The sequence below is a fragment of the Channa argus genome, chromosome 4, assembly GCF_033026475.1.
Source record: "Channa argus isolate prfri chromosome 4, Channa argus male v1.0, whole genome shotgun sequence".
Classification (NCBI taxonomy): domain Eukaryota; kingdom Metazoa; phylum Chordata; class Actinopteri; order Anabantiformes; family Channidae; genus Channa; species Channa argus.
Window position 1 is genome coordinate 9046121 of NC_090200.1, and position 18812 is coordinate 9064932.

Consider the following 18812-nt stretch of genomic DNA (forward strand, 5'->3'; position numbering starts at 1 on the left):
TGGTAACTTTTACATGGGGATCATCACATTTTGGTGAATATTCACTATTTTCTTTTACTTAATCTGATTCCAAGTAACTATAGTTATGAAATGAATGTAGTGGAGTAAAGGTACAATACTGGCCTCTGAAATGAAGTAGTAGAAAATGGAAATACTCAAAGTTTAAATTGCTAAAAATTACTTAAGCACAGTATTTGTAAGTAAATGTAAGTTACTTCCCCCACTGCGGCACAATGCTGGGGACACTAATGCGTGATCAGAATGACAGAAATACATGTTAAAACATTTAAAAACAATGTAATATCCAGAGAGTTAGACTGAAGTCCAAATTATGGATTGGAGTTCAGATTGCAGCTGTGATTCTTTTAAGATTAGCTAGTGGAAGTTAGAAAGGTGTAAATGTGTATGCAGACATTTTCATTACTAAAAACTTTGCCTGCAGCAAGAAGTATTAGATACAGTGAGATAAATATGTATGGCTCACTATAGATTCATAATTCATCCGGGATGAAAGACACTTTTTTTTTTCCTCTTCACCTCAAACCCCCTCCCCAACTCACACAATCACATACACAAAAGAATACAGAAGATGGGTGCGTGCCTGTTTGTGTGTTCTGTCATTCAAAAGGTAGATGCATAGAAGCGGCATACACTCACACACACACACACACACACACACACACACAAACACACACACATTTACCAATCAGATGCAGGTTGTAGTGTAGTGAGCGTCCCTGATGGGAAAACATGTTAAGGAGGTATTCGCTGCAAATGTCTTCAACCTTTTTCATCCCGGTCAATCTGTTGATCATGATGGAGGGACGTGAAGGAAGGTCATCCGTTTTCTTGGGATAACTTCCGGTTCCTAATGTTTAATTAGGTGCCACGATGGCTAGAGAGAGCAAACCAAAGGGTTAAAGCACGTGTGAGCAGCTTGGTTCAAACTTGTTAGCATTTTGATTAATTCGCTGACAGGTTAATTATTCATCTAATTAATGGAGTGATAGCATGGGGTTTTTTCAAATCTTTTTTTTTTTTTTTTTTTGGTTTAATTAGCACCAAATTAATCTAGGCTAATTAAATGCTGTAATAACCAGCAGTCCCTTTTAAACTTTCTCTTCTGTTCTTTTGGCTTCTATTCGGTTTTATTGCTCCTTCACTTGTGGCACAGTTGATAAATGAATTCATTATGCTGCTATAATTAATAACAGCATCATGACTGGTTTTAAGTATGAGTGCAATATTTTACACTATATACAGTGCCTTGAAAAAGTATCCAAAATTGAACTTTTTGGCCTAAATGCAAAACTCCTAAAACTGCAAATCACCCTGAACACATCATCCCCACCGTGAAACATGGTTGTGGCAGCATCATGCTGTGGGGAGGTTTTTCTTCAGCAGGGACAGGGAAGCTGGTCAGAGTTGATGGGAAGATGGATGGAGCCACATACAGAGCAATGTTAGAAGCAGCACAACACGTTTCAGCAGGACAACGACCCTGCTGAAAGGTGTTTTAGATCAAGGTGGTTTAAATCAAAGAATTTTCATGTGTCAGAAAGCCCCAGTCAAAGTCCAGACCTAAATCCAATTGAGAATCTGTGGCAAGATTTGAATTTTGCTGTTCACAGACGCTCTCCATCCAATCTGACTGAGCTTGAGCTAATTTGAAAGCTGTGATGATTAGAAAGACGATTATGTGGGTTTGAAAATCAAAGGGTTAACGTGTGTGCATGTGTATTTGTGTTTAGGATGTACAAATAGAAAGGGAGAAGGCAGTCTACAACGTCTCAGGTGGCTGCACTGCTTTGGTGGTCGTCTTTGTGCTTGGGAAGCTCTATGTCGGAAACGCCGGGGACAGCAGGTGAGACACAAAATGTTTTCTTGCAGTAAAACAATTTAAAGCATTTTTGTTGTTGTTGTTGCTGCTGCTCAACCTCTGGTAAAACAATGTTCCAGCTTAAAAAACCCGTCCTGTTTTGTCTACTTGTCTCCCTTTAGAGCTATCATCATCCGTGCTGGGGAAGTCACCCCCATGTCAGCAGAGTTCACACCAGAGTCCGAGAGACAGCGACTACAGTTCCTGGTAAATACAAACCTTTCTCAACTCCTTTTGTATCGAGCACAACTGTCAGATAGTACCAGAGCTGACCTCCCCTCCCGTTGAGACACTGCTGATGCAGTTGAGCGCACAACCTTGCACCCCCTTACCCCCTTTACTCTGACTGTCATGCAAATTTAAGTAGTACAACTGTTGTTGTGTACTGTGTACTGTGTACCATTGTGTATAGTAGAAATGAAAAGCCAGTTGACTTGACTTGGTAAAAATGGTCATGAAAAAGAAAGTTATTCAATACTTTGTATGTCCACCCTTTGCTTTTATGACCTCCTCCAACCTTTAAGAGCGTTTGTATCCTTTCACGTATTATTTCAGCCCATTCTTCATGTCTGCCATGTACAGCGTTCTTCAAATCTATCCACACGTTTTAAAAGATAATTAAGTCGGGAAACTGGGAAGGCCATGGTAAAAAAAAAAAAAAAGTCCCTTCTTCTTTTCAAACTATTCCTGAGTGGACTTTGCTTTGTGGTTTGGATCATTGTCTTGTTGAAGGATCCACTGCCTCTTAATTTTTATCTTTTTGGCTGAAAGTAGGAGGCATTGCTTGGAAATTCTTTGATATTGCGCCGTACTCTTCCTTACTTCCACTTTATGCAGAGCTCGAGTGCCTGATGCAGACATATACACCCCCCCAAAGATCAGCGACAGGGTGCTGTTCTCCTCATAGAGGAGTTTTTGTTTTCTCTCGTCACACATCTCACATGGAAATTATGACCAAATAATTAAACTTTGGTCTCATCAGACCACATAATCTGGTTCCAAAACCCTCTTTTCCACAAAACAACACATGTGCAAAACATTGACTGATGATGTGTGAACTTTTATTCCAGTTGCCTCTAAGGACTGTCATGTCCCCTGTTGTTTGTTTTGGACTTAGCTCTGAAGTAAGTTTCACAGCACACCTTTCAGTTATTATTCTTTGTCTTCCACTTCTTGGAAGAGTGGGTCCATATTCTCTCCATTTCTGAATTATGGATTTCACAGTTGGTACGGGTATCTATATAAGCTTTGGAATATTTTTATATCACTCTATAACTTTTTGAAGCTTAACCAGTTTAATTTTGAGGTCTTCTTAAAGCTGTTTTCCTTATCCCATCATTTCTGTTGCTGTCAGCAAAAATGCTAGAGACTGTCTTGAGACTTCAAAGTTAAAGTTCAAGCCATGTTTAACACACCTGGTGCCACTCATCAAGCATTAAGCATTGATCAGACACTTGGTTTTACATATTTAAATGATTTACCCAGAGGGCTTATCATCTGTTGATCTAACTGACTGTGGGTGTCTGGTGGCTCAGTGGTAGAGCATTGATTTGGGATGCAGAAGGCTGCGGGTTCAAATCCAACCAGACCAGGTGTGGCCCCGCCCAGCCACCAAGGGCCACCTTGGTCCCGAGTACGGAAAAAATGGGAGGGTTGATGCAGGAAGGGCATCCGGCGTAAAAACTCATACCAAATTATCGTGCGCAACCCGTTCCGCTTTGGAGACCCATGAAGGGTCAAGACAAAAGCCGTTGATCATTAAGTATTATGTTGGTAACATTCTTTGTTTTACACCTTTTTGTATTCCAATGTAAGAGGCCGCAAATGTTCACGTGTAGCTCTGTGTCTCTTTTCCAGCATTATAGACTATGGAATCGTGTTTTCCGTTACTTAGGCATGTCAGTCTCTTTCCTTACACTTTAAAGGCCTACATGCAGCCCTACTTATTGGGTAACGAGTTTACACATCTGGAGTTCCCGAGGAGGGTGCAGAGGAAGGAGGTGGGGAAGAGGATGCTGTACCGTGACTTCACCATGTCGGGATGGTAAGTTGATCGATTCACTGATTTATAGACTAACTTAATGATTGACTGAATCTCGTCATTCTAAATGAGACACACTGCTGTATTTTGTTTTTCCTTATATCCTTTTTGCTCCTTGAATATGTGTGTCAGTAAGTGTTTCTCTGGCTTCCTGTTAAATTATCTAACCCTAAACACATTTTTAAAAAATACTTCTCCATTAACATCTTGTTCTGTGTATCGAGTTGGATCCATTTATGAGCCCTGAGAGAGAAATGTATGCCAAACTAATTTCTTCTGCAGTACCTAGCCTCAAACACTTATGCCTCACTGAAACATTACTTTGAGGCATTATCTACATTTGAGTAATTTCCTATGATAAACCAATTGTGAATATTGCCAATGATAGCTTGGATGAGTATCTTTATCACGTTCAGTGCACATCACAGTGGAAAATAGACATTCAAAGCTTTACTTTCAGATGTGGGAAGAAGGCAAGAAGTATTCTGTGGGCACAGCAAAGATTCGGCTCTTTGTTTAGTTGTAGAAGGACTGTTAAAAAAAGGTTGACAGATTAAGACAGATTGTGTGAGAAGGAAGAAAAGAGAGAATAAGGCTGAGAAACAGATGGAAATTTGAAAATGAGAGAAAAAAAACCAGGAGAGATATAAAGGAAGTGACCAGGGCACTGATAGGGAACCAAGGGACCTTTTAAAGGGTGACTTTAAAATGTAGCTTCTAAATTCTAGCTGAAAAACTCCTCCAGATGACATCACCCGAAGGAGTTTTGCATCATTGGGAATTCAGATGATGTCATCTGTGGGGTCTCTGGAAAAGCAGATTGACCATGATAACAAACTCCATAGTGTGAGCAACAAGATGCCATAATCTGAACTGAAGGTTCCCCTCCAAGTGATGTCATTTGAACGCATGTTTCTGCTAGATGTAGAGACATATTTTAACGTAGGGAACGTAGTCAGTTGGGAACTTAAATGGCATTCAACCACATGTACTTCTCTAACTAGACCCAAAACAAGAAAGTTCAGTATCAGTGAAGGTGTCCTTTAAGTGTAAGTAATGGTTCAGGGTAGAGAGAGGGGCAGGCTGTTTAATTTCATTTTATACAGTTGGTAGAGATGTTAAAGTTCCAAAATCATAGTTACAACCATTGCTAATAATAGTCACATTAGACAAAATTCCACTTAGCATCATCAAAAAAGTGCTGGCAATCAGAAACCAACAAAATGTGGGCAACCTGTGGGAAATTTCCTTCTTGAGCTTCTCTTAAATCTATGAAATACCGGAGGTAAAGATAGTGGTAAACGGTAGTTAAGCATGTACCTTATAATATAATAAAATATATTTATATGCAATTCTGATGTCCTTGTACCTTGAGTGTTATGTTTTCTCTGATTCATTTGACTCCAAAGATTTTTTTGTTAGAAAAGATCTAAGCAGTTTGTCTTATTCATATTACTACTGAGTAGTTGGAAACATTGTATTACAAGTTAAAGGTTGATCGTGATCATGCTGATGACTAAATCCGCCACATAAATGTAGTGTACAACACTTGTGTAAAGTAGAAAATTTAGTATGATTAGGTAAAGTAGCTAATAATTGTACATAAGTACAGTACTTGATTAAGTGCACTTTGTTCTTTTTATCATGTTGACCCCCTGAGTAGCATATGTAGTATGCATGTTTATGATATTGGTATGTAAGTGGCAGAAACATAGAGAGGCAAAGAAAGAACAAGAAGACTGAGGACAAAGCAGGTGACTGAGGAGAGAGGAAAAGTGTGTTTTCTGACCGCACCTCTTAGTGTGGCTGTGTTTTACGGCGCCGCTCGGTTCGGCAGATGTAGGTCAGTCAGCGGGTGTTTCCTTATCGGGCCCAGAACTCTCGTCTGCCTGCTTACCGCCTCAACAGTGCAGACGGTCTGTGATGTATTTTTAATCAGGTTCTACCCATAAGCCAGTTCTGCTTCAGTTTTACCCGGGCTACGTTTGGGTCTTAAATTAGTGCCTCATCAGCCAGCGTGACTGATTGATGTGTCATCTTCTATAGGCGCGATTCACACTCTATATAGGTACAGAAGATATTTTTGTCTCTGCAGCTCTGTGTCTGTGCATGTTCACACTCTCCTGCCTTTATGATCATCCTGTTTGCCCACATGCTGTGTGTGTGTGTGGGTGGGTGTACGCCAACATCCAGCTCCCTCAAAGGCATGCATGATCAAGGCTGTGCTCTAATGAAGGTATACAGGTCTGCAGCCCACCTCTCACTGTCTGTCGGCCTCCCTCATGCTCTGTGCCTTCCCCTCCTTAGCCTGTTGGACCAGAATGTGAGCTGGTTCTGGCGGCGCGGTGGCTGTAATGGCTGCTGCTGTCTGGGATGGAGGGTGATTTTGCGTGCGAGACGCCCCGGAGTGAAAGATGCCAAGCAGATAGGGGATTGAGATAGGATAGAAGAAGTTGAAAAGAAAATTGCTTCAGAGACAGAAAAGAATGTCAGTTGATTGAGGCAAACATCAAAATGAGAAATGAAGATAAAGGAGGAAATGCCAAAGATAGATGATAGGTAATGATGCATCTCTGATGATCCTTGTAAGACTGATGCAGAGAGTCACTGAGTCACTGTCGTTCACTCTTTGCTTGGATCCTGAAAGCAGCACTTTGCATCTATGAAAAGCCCATCAAGGTTGGCCAAAACATTTATTCAATTTTTCTGACTTGTGTGGTGCTGACACCAGAATGTCACCTCTAAAAGGGTCTTTCGACAGTTGTGTGTGTGTATGAGTAAACTAGTGGGTCTGTGCAAAACAGGATGCGGAGCGCACACTGTTATAATGTCACCTGTCTTTGCACCAAGTTGAGATGGCATCGCTCTCCTCCACACCTGTCAGTCTCTTGTCACCTGCAAAGAGGGTGACACCACCCCCAATCCCATCACCCCCCCCCCCCCCCTTTCCTGCATCCTCCACTCTGTCTCCCTCACATACTGCAACATATCGGGCATCCAAACAGCTCTTTACTGTGACAGCACTCAGTGTTGTGGTCAAACAGTGCAGTCCTTGAGCAACTGTCCTTGCCATTTTGTTTTTAACTCTGTGTCTCAGAGCCAGGAGCTCCTATCACAACGGGATTAATTTGGTTCTGTCTCATTTTGCCACACATTTGTTATCTCAAGTCTGACAGGTTAGATTCACTGTAAACAAGAGGGAGACTGTCCCTGACGGCAGGCTTAGGGGGTGTCATGCGAGACATCTTTGAAAAAATGACATAAAGTGTCTCTATGTTGTATTTTTTTCTTTTTTTCTTTCCAGGCACTTCTTGAAGGTGACATCTTCACGTGGAAGTCATTTGGAGTAAAATGCAGTAGAAATCACGTTTCCAATCTTTTACATAGACTGTAGGACCTGCCCCAGTTTAATAAGTGCTTCATTTAATGTTGAGTTTATCAAAGTGCAGTTTTAAAGCTTTTCCCACACCATGAACATAGCAGACATCAGTAAGGAAACTCTTCTCCCCATCGTTATTTCGTCGCACAGCTATCCGCTCCGAGGAGTCTCGGGCTGCAGACTGTATTTGTGCTCGTGGGCTTTTTTTTGCTGTGATAGTCCTCATTCTGCACACTGTTACAAAAGTGCTGAGTGCAGCAGTTTGGCGCTTGCCTAAGGTGGAAACATATGGTCTCTCTGAGTGAAACCAGCACAGCAATGTAAAAACCATCCTGTTCGTTGCTAATCTGCCTCAGAGCCGCTGAAATACATTGGATAAGGTGTGTAGGGCAGGTCCTGGGTCACGCGGATATTCGCAAAATAACATTTTAGGTTTGTTTGAAGTTTGAAGCTTTTTTTTTTTTACTAAAAAAAGAAACTCACTGTTAAAACCATTATGGCAGTTGCAAACACTTATTTAATCATTTCTATCAGTACAAAGACTAAAATAAATAGGACACAGGCAAGGCCAGATTTTCATATTCATAGCACCTGGTGTGAGTTGAACATAGAAAAGCCTTTGTCTTGGCAGTGCTTCCTGAGACCTGGCTCGGATTTATAATGTTCCTGGTTCTGTTCAGTGACACAATTTTAAAGCTGTTCATAGGCAAAAAAAAAAAGAAAAAAAGAAAAAAGGATTGACTCCCAGTGAGCAAACATTTTCTTCAATGCAAATTTCTCATCTCTAAAGGTGAGAAGTGCATCTTAAGTCCGAGTATAAATACACACAGTATTATGCAGTTTTCCTTCGTCTGGTCCCAGTCTGAAGATGGTAAATTATTCATTAGTTGGGAAAGTTTAAACGCTGCTCTGAGAGCAAGAGAACGCGGTGAACGTGGATACTCTTGCATCATTCAGCAATTTTTACATCAAGACATCCAGATACACATGCACATACACATGCATACACACACACACGCCGCTGCTACAGATACAAAATATCAACAGTGAACCTAGACTGCCTCATACATCCATAGATGTATCGCTCTTTGTCTCTAGGGAGACATTTACAAGATCCGGTTGGTAGGAAAAAATGGTGAGAATTGTGTATATAAGGCTCTATGTTGTTCTCTGTGTGATGTCTGGCTAATTTTTTTTTCCTCCTGCCAGTCGCCTCGGCAGCGATGCCTGCAGGGGGTGTGGATATGATGTATCTCTCAGGGCGCATGTATGCTGCCTGCCATAAACTAAACATCCATTAAAGTGTCCTCTTTCCTCTGCGCAGGGCATATAAAACCGTCGAGGAAGACGACCTAAAGTTTCCCCTGATCTACGGCGAAGGGAAGAAGGTAAGAAGTGCTTGGCGTCTTCTTGCTGACAGAGTTACTCCCACGGCCTTGTGGGCCTCGCCTGTAATCAAAGCTCACCAGGGGCACCATTAGTCAGTCCTCCCTCTTTGTCCACAAGGATTCACATCTTGCACCAGCACAGAAAATGCCTCTGCTCTAATGGAGGCTGTGTGTTTTTGTCCCTTTTTTGTAAAAGCTAGTGCTAATGCACCTGGGGATCAAAGGTGATATTCCTGTGTTAGCCATCTGTGAGATGATAAGAATATGGTGATAGAAAGATGAAACCTGTCAAAAAAGGGACATTATTTAATTGGAATACAGCTTTGCTAAAACACTGACTTGCAGGGGGATCTTGCAAATGTTTTGACACAAAACACAAAAGAAAAGGTTAAAAGCTCTCCACATGTTCGTGACCTTCTCCTCTTCCCTGTACACGTGGTGGCGTGCCACATCTTGACAGATCTCCGACTGGCCTTCTCTGGTTTTTTATTTAATATAGACTAACGCTAAATTTATGTTTGACTGATGACTGGGGCAGATGTCAACCCACAGTTCTGCCTCCTTGCAGCCGCATTCGGGTTTACTCCTGCACAGTTGGCCGTGCCCACGTCGTGTCCTCTCCCTTTGAAGTGAGTCGCAGAGATGGATGGCTAGATAGAGTAAGGGGGCTTTGTGCAAAGGAGAGAAACGCCAGAGCACTTCAAAGCTCGGCACGCAGCCTGCTGGGCCCCAACGCTCCACAATTAATCCCAGGATGTTTCCACTTCTCCGCCGGAGGAGCTTTGCCACCACTTTGAAACGCTTTCCCTTCTCTCCACCTCTTTGTCTCCTTCTCCCTCCCTCTGTGCGCTGCATACTGATCCAAGCTCATTCCTACCAGGCCCCATTTGCACATCTCCCCATCCTTCTGTGGCACCTTTTCTCACACACTGTACAGTAGATTCAATTAGCCCACTTCCCCAGTCCTGTGCCAGCAGCCATTTTTAGAGGCTGCCGCGGCGATCTGTGCAGACAGCAGAAATCAAAAGGAGTTTCATACAGCTTACAAATGACTTTAACAGCATCTGCGTCTTGGGAACGTTCATTAAGCACAGACGAAGCTAAAAGATGCTGATGATGTGTGTTTATTTGCCTAAATGCTGCTCATCCATCCAGATTAACATTTCCTCTGGGAGTAGCCTGTATCTGTTGAATGTCACCAGAGACGTGTCACGCAGGTTATTCTTTACAGTCGTCAAGGATGAATGGAACAGATGCACAGAAGGTTCACTAAGTCGGAGCATTTCAAAGACTCCATACTAGGAGCTTTCAGAAGGAGCTGTATATATGCACTTAGTCAGAAATAACTTCCTTCACAATGACACACACACACACACACACACACAATGTATTTATTAGGAACCTGCCTGATGACACTAACAGCAGTTGATTTCAGATATGGACAGTTGTCAAAATAAAAGCCACTTATCACCCCCCTATGTTTCCATCCCACATTTCACTTATTGGACAGGTTATTAGTTTTGGCCAGTGTTTTTTTAGCTTTGGTCATTTATAGGCTCTAAATGGAATGGTTTGATAATTATGTCTGTTGGCTCCTTTGACTGCTGATGTTTCTGGAACATTTGTAGTAATGAGAAATAATGTTCCCAGATGTTCTCAGAAATAACTTTTTAGTGTGATGTTAGCATAACCAGTAGACATGATGACAAAAACTGCAAAAATAACACCTGATTTACTAAAAATATACTCCAAGACTTCTGCAGTCGCCCTGCTGTCCTTCTGTTAAAGAAGCATATAAAATTATAACATTTGCCTCAACTGAGATGAACGAAAATGAAAAGTGCAGTGCAGAAGCTGAACCCATCACACTGTCGAGGTTTATCGCTTGACTCAAGTGGAGGTTGTGGGTTTTTTTTTTGCAGGCTCGTGTGTTGGCAACCATTGGGGTCACAAGAGGTCTAGGGGACCACAACCTCAAAGTGCACGATTCCAACATCTACATCAAGCCCTTCCTGTCCTGCTGCCCAGAGGTAGGCTCCATTTTGTTCCGTTCAGCTGGTGGCTTGCAGCGTTTCTATTATTGAACTGAACCAAGTGCCGTGCAAACCGAGGACGTTTCTGCAAACGCTCTCAGTTGCTGCAAAAGTTGACTTGTGAACATTACGTATCTGGTGTCATACAGGAAATTTAGATCATGAATAGCTGTGTGGAAACTGTCTTGCAGTGAGTTATAGTGAATCTTTCTTTTTATTTTACCTCATAACCTCGGCCTGCTGATAAAATGTTTTAGCAGGGGAGAGGTAACAATGTCATTTCAACATTCCCCAGCAGCCATCGCTCTCAGATCACTTCTTTCTGTCCGATTGTGTGCTCCAGGCTTGCAGTGGTCACAAAGCTGATCTTTAATTCATTGCCCTTTGATTTCAGTCAGAGGTCAGCCTGGTTTTCGCTGTGAATTACCTTGTTTTTTATTATTGCTTCCTCTGAGATGCTTGTAGTTACTGTTGTTTGAGATAAGCAATAAGCAGAGTGTTAGCAGTAAACCCTATATTTGAACGTTAGAGGACCCACTGGATGTTATTGAGAAACCTACAGAAACATTATGCATGGCAGAGGTGGGAGAGTCCTGCACGGTGCAGGGCTTGCGAGAAATCTTCTGCAAAGATGTCAAGTAGAAATTACTGTCAGAGAAAAACCGCGCTGCACATTTGGAGTTTTTAGATCACATGAGATCAAATGTAGGCACTGGGTCATAAATCTAATGCAGGACTCATGACCCAGAGACATGTTTGCTGCTGTTGAAATCTCTATTTAGAAATCGATTGGGGGAACTAGATTCATAGTCTGAGCTAAAATCACAAGGTCCACCACAAACAGAGGCTTGGATTCCTTTAACGCTCGGTCGGCACGCTGGGCTGATTTTTTGCAGGAGCCTCTGCTGTATGTTGACGTGCCTGCTGTGAATACGCAACTCCCCTGGGGAAACGGAGGAATTATTTGAAGCAACCAACATACACGTAGTGTTGTGTGATACAATGCTTTTTGTTCAACCATAGTCATTTGAGCGTGTCTTTGCAATTCTTAAACATTTTCTTGTTTAAGCATGAAGTCTGAGGCCATCAATCGCTCTCAGGAGGACGTTTGCCAGTAAAATAGGGCTTAAATCATCAGTTCACTTCGAGTTTTGGTGTCATTTTCCAGAGATTGTTGAGATGGTGGCGCTGACAGCAATGACGCACAGTATAAATTTTAAATTTATGTCCAAGTTTACTCTGGGTAATGAACCTGCAGTATCATTCTGTAGCATGCAGACAGTCTGTGGATTACTCAGAGCCATGAGGAGCAACTTAATCATTTTACAGTTTTTTTTCTAGTCAGGACTGAAATTGTCTCTATAGACAATGGTCCTCAGACGATGACTGCTAGTGACTTTCTTTGGGAACACGTTGGTTCATAACCTATTGTGCCATATGGTTCTGTGATTCTGCCTACAAACAGAACAAGTTGGAGTTAATTCTAAAAAAAAAAGAAAAAAGGAGTTTCCATTGTCATCTGAAAATGATTCATCAACGAACCAGATGTGAATCACACATCTGTGATGTTTCAGCGTTTTTTTTCTCTATTTGAAGCAAATTTCTGTATTTAGTTGTGTTTTCTGTAAGTTGCTCCCGTGTTGTCAAATCTGTGATTTTTATTTGTTGTTTTATTTTCCACTTGTTTTCTTAAGTCACAGAGCATTGAACTCTTCAAGGCCAACGTAGGTTTATGCTGACAGAAACTTACCCTGTAAGGGTAGAGATGACCTTTTAATGAGGAATTTACACACACACACACACACACACACAGAACTCTTAACAGCTCCAAATGATTCCTAGAAACCATGCATCTCTCAACACATTGTCCTGTTCCAGGTCAGAGTTTATCCACTGGTGCAGCACGAACATGGAGCCGATGATGTTCTGGTGTTGGGAACAGACGGTCTGTGGGACGTCCTCTCCAACCAGGAAGTAGCCGAAGCGGTCACCTCCTTCCTGGCAAACTGCGACCCCGACGACCAACACAGGCACGTTCACTACAGCTGCAGCCCCCCTCTCGGCTGAACTTCCCTTCAACCCGTCTTATTTGGAGAGGATGAACCTTATCTTGTTATAATTATGCAAATTTCCAAACATTTAGATAACACCTAAATCATTTAACTTCTTTTGACAGGTACACAATGGCAGCTCAAGACCTCGTAATGAGAGCACGAGGGGTGCTGAAGGATCGCGGCTGGAGGATATCTAATGACAGATTAGGCTCTGGAGATGACATCTCGGTCTACATCATTCCCCTCATGTACGGCAACAAGCAGAATTAGCCAACCACCACCGAAGCATGACCCTGCCTTGAACTCCCAACTTCATTTCTGCAGTCTCCCTCATCCCCCTGTGCTCTTTTTAAAAAGCGCTTCAGTGTGGACTTCCTCTGCTGGTGAGGGATTGAAGAAGTTCCTGGTCAGATATGTGATGTATTTCCCCTCGGTCATCTGAGGTTGATCTTACTCTCTTTTTGTCCGGGTCTTTTTATACAAATCAAAGCTGCTGGGGAAACTACTGCTTTATTCTTGTCCAAATGTTGAATTTCTGTGTTTCGCTCAAAAGGCCATCATGAACTTTTTTTGCAAAGGTTGAGAGCATGAGCTCTCATTATGTAATATGTATCCTACGATTGCTGTCACTAATGCACAGCAATTATAAATGTAAAAATGTAAATAATCAGAGGCAAGACACCTTTGATGAGTGTGTTTGGCTGAACATGTGTATAGTGTAAAAAAAAAACAAACCTAAAGACTGATGTCCTGTATATATGAATGATACCTTCTGATCCTTGTAGGGTTTTAATTTAACCATGTTCAGTCATCTGCAGTTGTTAGTCTCAAAGCCTTCAGTAAGTCAGCGAGTCTGCTTAGTGCTCCGGTTGCTCATTTGTTCAGTTTTATCCTCTGCATTGCAAAACGGTACTCTCTATTAAAGACCTTTCCTCCATTTGAAAATGTAGAACTGAATGAGGAGGGGGTTACTCTCAAGCTTCCAGATACATGTGACCCTGTTTACAACATATCATCATACTACAGGATCTAGCTCGGACAGCATTTGTGTTACTTGCTGTTTGCTCTCCTCTTCGTCCATCGTCAGCTGCTATTTAGTTAAGTTCTAGTTTCTCATTCTAGTTACTTTACGTTTTTTTTTTCTTTTTTTGTTTGTTTGTTTTTCAGTGGACTATTCTTTCCTTTTCTTTTACTGCAAGTGATAAATGCCTCGCAAAGCAAAAACACATCATTTGTATTCTTTTGGAAACCAAGAACAATCTAAAGTGGTTTAAATAAATGCTTTCATGGATAAATATTTTCCTAAAATTTACCTAAAGTCATGATCTGCCACTTGGATGTAATTTAGATTTGACCATCAAAAGCAAAAGGGAGTGGAATTCTTAAAGATGTTGTAGGAAGCTTTAATGAGGACACACCTCCTCCTGGACACTTTAGTAGTATCTGCATAGAGTAAGACCAGCACCAGTGTGACAATGTGTGTCCCAAAGCCCTATGTGGATGAAGGATATCAGTGTACAGAATAACTTGACGGAAGAGTTCACGATGGGGGGGGGGGCTGCGAAAGGGGTAGATCGACACTGAAGCACCCAAACCCTGAAGTGATATATAAAAAAACTTGTTAATTAAAAGAAGTTCATGGGACTTTTAATTATGAACAATTAGGAATAATTTGGAAGACAGAAGGCAGCAGGCTCGAAGCCCACCCCACCAGGTGTGGCACCGCCCATCCGCCAAGGGCGACCCCCGGTGCCGGTCCCAAGACCAGATTAAAAAAAAAAATTGGTAGAGTTGCGGCAGGACGGGCATCGGGCGTAAAAACTCATGCCAAATCAAAGTGCGGAACACGTTCCACTGTGGTTCCACTGAAGGGACAAGCCAAAGCCACTGATACCAAACAACACATGCATCGTTGTTTTTGGTGACTGTGTAGGGATTATGGGAAAAATACGATTAATTTGGGAAGTTATGGTTTCCAATTTAAGTGAAACATGCAATAGTTTGTTGCAAGAGATATGATATCAAAGGCCTGAGATATTCCAGAGAATAAAAACGTAAATCAAATGCAGGATAACTTTCAAAGTGCATGACAAGACAAGAGATAATATGGAAAAAAAAATGCATTCCAGGGTTGAGAACCTGTCTTTTAAATGACCAACTCACACCAGGAAAGTTTCACTGCAAGTTTTAGAGACAGTTAGGACCTGAGACAGGTTGATTTAATTGATATTGTTACACGTTTGCTGCTGACAATGCTAAAAGTGCTAAACCTGCTCGCTGCTACTTGAAGTCCTGTGTATATGCAACATGTAAATTCACTGAGATTAGTGGGAATAGCAGAAGATAACTTTAGTTGAGTGTAGGTATGGACAGCATGCACAATACTCTGAAACAAGTTGTTTAATGGAATTAAGCCATTGTTGATTTCCTTATTTGTACCTGTACTGTAGCAAATCAAAATGTCCAGTAAAAAAAACGAGGGATCCTTTTCCGTCTTTTATTCCACGTCAAGCACTTTTTAACCATTGTCTTACAAATGATACATCAAAACGCGTGAAACCGAGTAAGTGCAGCATTAACATGGATTTGCACTTAAGTGGGAGAGGTTCAACTGGAGACGGTGCACGTCGACTGACCCCGAGGATCAGTTCATACATGCAGCTGCACAACGCAACTTAATATGTGGAGGCAATTTGGACTGAATTAAATTTACTCGTTTTATCCATTGTATTGTACAATGTGGACTGTTTGTCTAAAATAAGGTATTTAACAAGATCGGTAAAAGTTTTCAGGACCACCCAGGTACAAGTGTAAATAATCCCTTTTGTAAAGGTAAATTAATTTTTGTTAATGTGCCTGCAGGCACAGATCAGGATATAAGCATATGACACACTGCAGTCAGAGAACACAGTGTGTTGTTGTGGGAGTCTCACACTCTCGGGTCCTCTGCAGGAGCTGGAGGGCCATCTGGTCCCCACAGGCCAGCGCCACATCCTCCTCCAGTTAGGCCAGCACTGATCTGGCACTCCACTCCTACTCTCCACACGTGTGTGTGTGTGTGTGGTCCAGATTGGATGACGGCAATGATGACACAGTCATTCCTGTGGGTGGCTTGTTTTTCCCAAGGTCGCAGCACTCCCACCCCACCCGGGGATAGATCTGAGGGAGATGCTGAGTAGGCTTGCTGGGAGATACTCAGGTGATGGGCTTTCTCGCTGCAGTGCATGGGACGGCTGAGGCCAGATCCAAGCCTGCTTTCAAGGGGGCCAGGAGGTGAAATAAAACTGGGTTTTATATTTTAATAGTTCAATAATAAAAACTGGTCATCACAGTATCTTGGAACCCAATCTGACATCTTAGGGCTATTTTTTTTAATATGACCGACAGTCCAAATACAAAAAGATATTTTTAGTTTAATACAAGGAAAAGCAGAAAATATGTTGGTATATTTGCCTGAAAAATAATTTCTTCTTGAAATAGTAGCAGTTTAATTTTATGCCAATTGATTCATAAATTGTTTCAGCTCCACTACAATCAGTCCAAATCACATTTACTATAACAGCTGTAAAACTTATTTCAGTTTGTTCTTTTTCTGGGTCATGAATATTATTGGGGTTTTGAGCTGTTTTGAGTTTTTTCCTTTTATTTTGTACATCTAGGTAATAATTAAGCCCCACGATTAAGTGCTTTACAGAGGTAGTGTGTGTGTATGAAGGTACTGGTGGACAAACTTGAGGGCTGACTCCCATCAGGACAGAAGTTCGGCTACATCAGCGGCGCAGCTGCAATAGGCAATGTGAGCAGGCACATCCCCCACCGGGGGCTCTAATTTACTGCTTTAGGGCTTTGGGCGCCTGAAGCATGATTTATTTGCAGCCCGGCTCAAATGAGAGATTTGACAGAAGATGGATGAGGAGGACATGGACTGCCTCTGCACTGCTCACTGGTGCATAGTCTGACTCTCTGGATATGATAAATGATGTTTAGTTTTTCCCCTGCAGGCTGGGCTACTTTCATGAGACACTCATTTCAATTTATTGAATGCAGACTTGTAGACTGTTCAACAGGTTTGCATAGCTGTCAAAGTGCTCCTTTATTTTTGCTTGTTTTTACTGGACGCCCCGTGCACTTGAACATGTTAGATGTGAAATGATCCGTTTGCTAGCTGTTCCTTCTGCATAGGAAAAGAACTCCCTCCTTCCAGCCTACGTGTATCTTTACAACGGGAGTGGAATTTATTGTGTAATATCAGCACAGACACTAGTGGGAAGGACTGTGGCCCAGAGTGAACATAACTCTGCTGAACACACCATCAAGTGTGAACTTATAAATATTTCATGGACGTCTTCTTGGAAGGTTGAAAGCAAGATTAAATCGTCAGTCACTGAGGGAATGGCACGCTCTCATCCGGGTTTAAGAACACAGTCCCTGCACGGTTTCATCGACCCAGTGCTGCCTGGGCCCTGCGACCAATCAAGGCTCATTACCAATTCCGATGCCCACCCCCGCTATAACGAGACCCCTGACTGTCCATACTATGATACAGAGCAGCCAGATGCCGTCGGGCCGCCGGGGAAGAACTTCAAAAAAGGTCAACTCCCAAGCGCATGACCCACATCAGTGCTGTGCTCTCTGGCCTCGGCGAGACCACCACCGCTGAAAAGGCCTGAGGTCATGTGGCGGCTCTCTCTGCCCGTGCACATTAGAGTTCACAAACCATTCACACTTAGCATAATAAGCACATTATTAGGCGAACAGCGCCCAGGGTGCTGCACAGATTGATATCTGAGCAATGCCCTGCATAGCTGTTTGGTGCAGAAGGGCGCACGCACACGCACACACACACGCACGCACGCACAGAGTTGGCTCCAGGCTCTGATGGTACGCAACATTATTAATAAAAGGACGATGGGGTAGATCCATAAAAGCAGCCTGTGTGTATTGTAGGATACCTCTGTGGGCAGCAGGAGCCACGTCACTCCTCTCCTCCTAGCAACAGTACTGTTGACCTACATGCTTTCCACACAGCCCACTCTCCACCTGAGGTGGTGGAAAACTATGCAAATTCATAGGAAATACAGACTTCCTCTTGCATTTTATAATGATTAAGTTACACATCTGACACATGCAAGAAGGCTTCACTCCCTTCCGGTAAAATCAAATGACTGTGCGAGTCTGACGCTGGGTCTCAGTGTAAAATTAAAACTGCATACAAAGTGCATTTTTCTCCACAGTCAGTCACTATTTTATTGGATGAAACATTAGATACAAACGACATGTAACGATGCGACTACAAGCTATTTGCCATTTAAATGCAGAAAAGTGCAGCTTCAAATGTTCCACGGTACCAAGCTGTAGTGGCAGCGGTGCGCATTACCTGGACAAACCGTCTAACAGCACTGCATCCACGGCTTTTTTTTTTTTCCTTCCTCGGCTTAAGTGCAGGCGGCACCAGCACTAGCAAGGCAGTAGCTTGCGCAGTCATCTCCATAGCGGGCAGTGTCACAACCCAACCAACAGCACAAACTACTACCTCAGCCAGTACGTGGTCAAAATCCGACAGGGGTCTTAAGAGGAAATGGTGAAAACGCCGCCGCGTCGAGAGCAGCGACATCCGCACGCGTCCGGACACGGTGCGTCCTCCAAACGCTTCTCTCCTCTGGCGAGCCGACTTGAAATAAGAGGGAAACCCCGCCCAAGCAGACCTCCTCCTTCTTCCTCCTCTTTTTTTTTTTTTTTTTAATTTTGTGAAAAACCACCTCTCATATGACCTGAGGGATGATAGATGAAAAGTAAGGCTCGCGGACCTCGAGTGGACATTGAAGACGCGCCAAGAGGTCCTGCGCCATGCAGGGACAAGGGGCCGTATAGATTCATCTTTTTGGACATAATGTGAATATATTTTGTAAATATAATGTAAAATGGAACTATAACCCCACTTTTTTTACCGACTGCTCCCCTTTCACCAACTCAACTTTGCATAACTGATTGTGTTAAAGTACATTCAAATGTATTAAATATAATGTGGTATTTGGGGA

At 42.5% G+C, this 18812-nt stretch overlaps 1 protein-coding gene across 3 annotated transcripts in view; it reads left to right on the top strand.

Annotated features, from left to right (window-relative positions):
• Nucleotides 1–15262, top strand: part of ppm1h (protein phosphatase, Mg2+/Mn2+ dependent, 1H) — a 31009-nt gene extending 15747 nt beyond the window's left edge. Inside the window, exons 4-11 of one of the 3 annotated variants that reach the window (XM_067502944.1) lie at nt 1752–1864; nt 2002–2086; nt 3805–3923; nt 8624–8687; nt 10610–10717; nt 12415–12444; nt 12599–12750; nt 12897–15262. In XM_067502944.1, the coding sequence (XP_067359045.1) occupies nt 1752–1864; nt 2002–2086; nt 3805–3923; nt 8624–8687; nt 10610–10717; nt 12415–12444; nt 12599–12750; nt 12897–13044 (819 nt within the window). In that variant the 3' untranslated portion in view covers nt 13045–15262. Of the gene's footprint in view, nt 1–1751; nt 1865–2001; nt 2087–3804; nt 3924–8623; nt 8688–10609; nt 10718–12414; nt 12474–12598; nt 12751–12896 lie in introns of those variants that run through there. The other 2 variants (XM_067502946.1, XM_067502945.1) reach the window with 2 other exon arrangements.
• The last annotated feature ends 3550 nt before the right edge of the window (nt 15263–18812 follow it).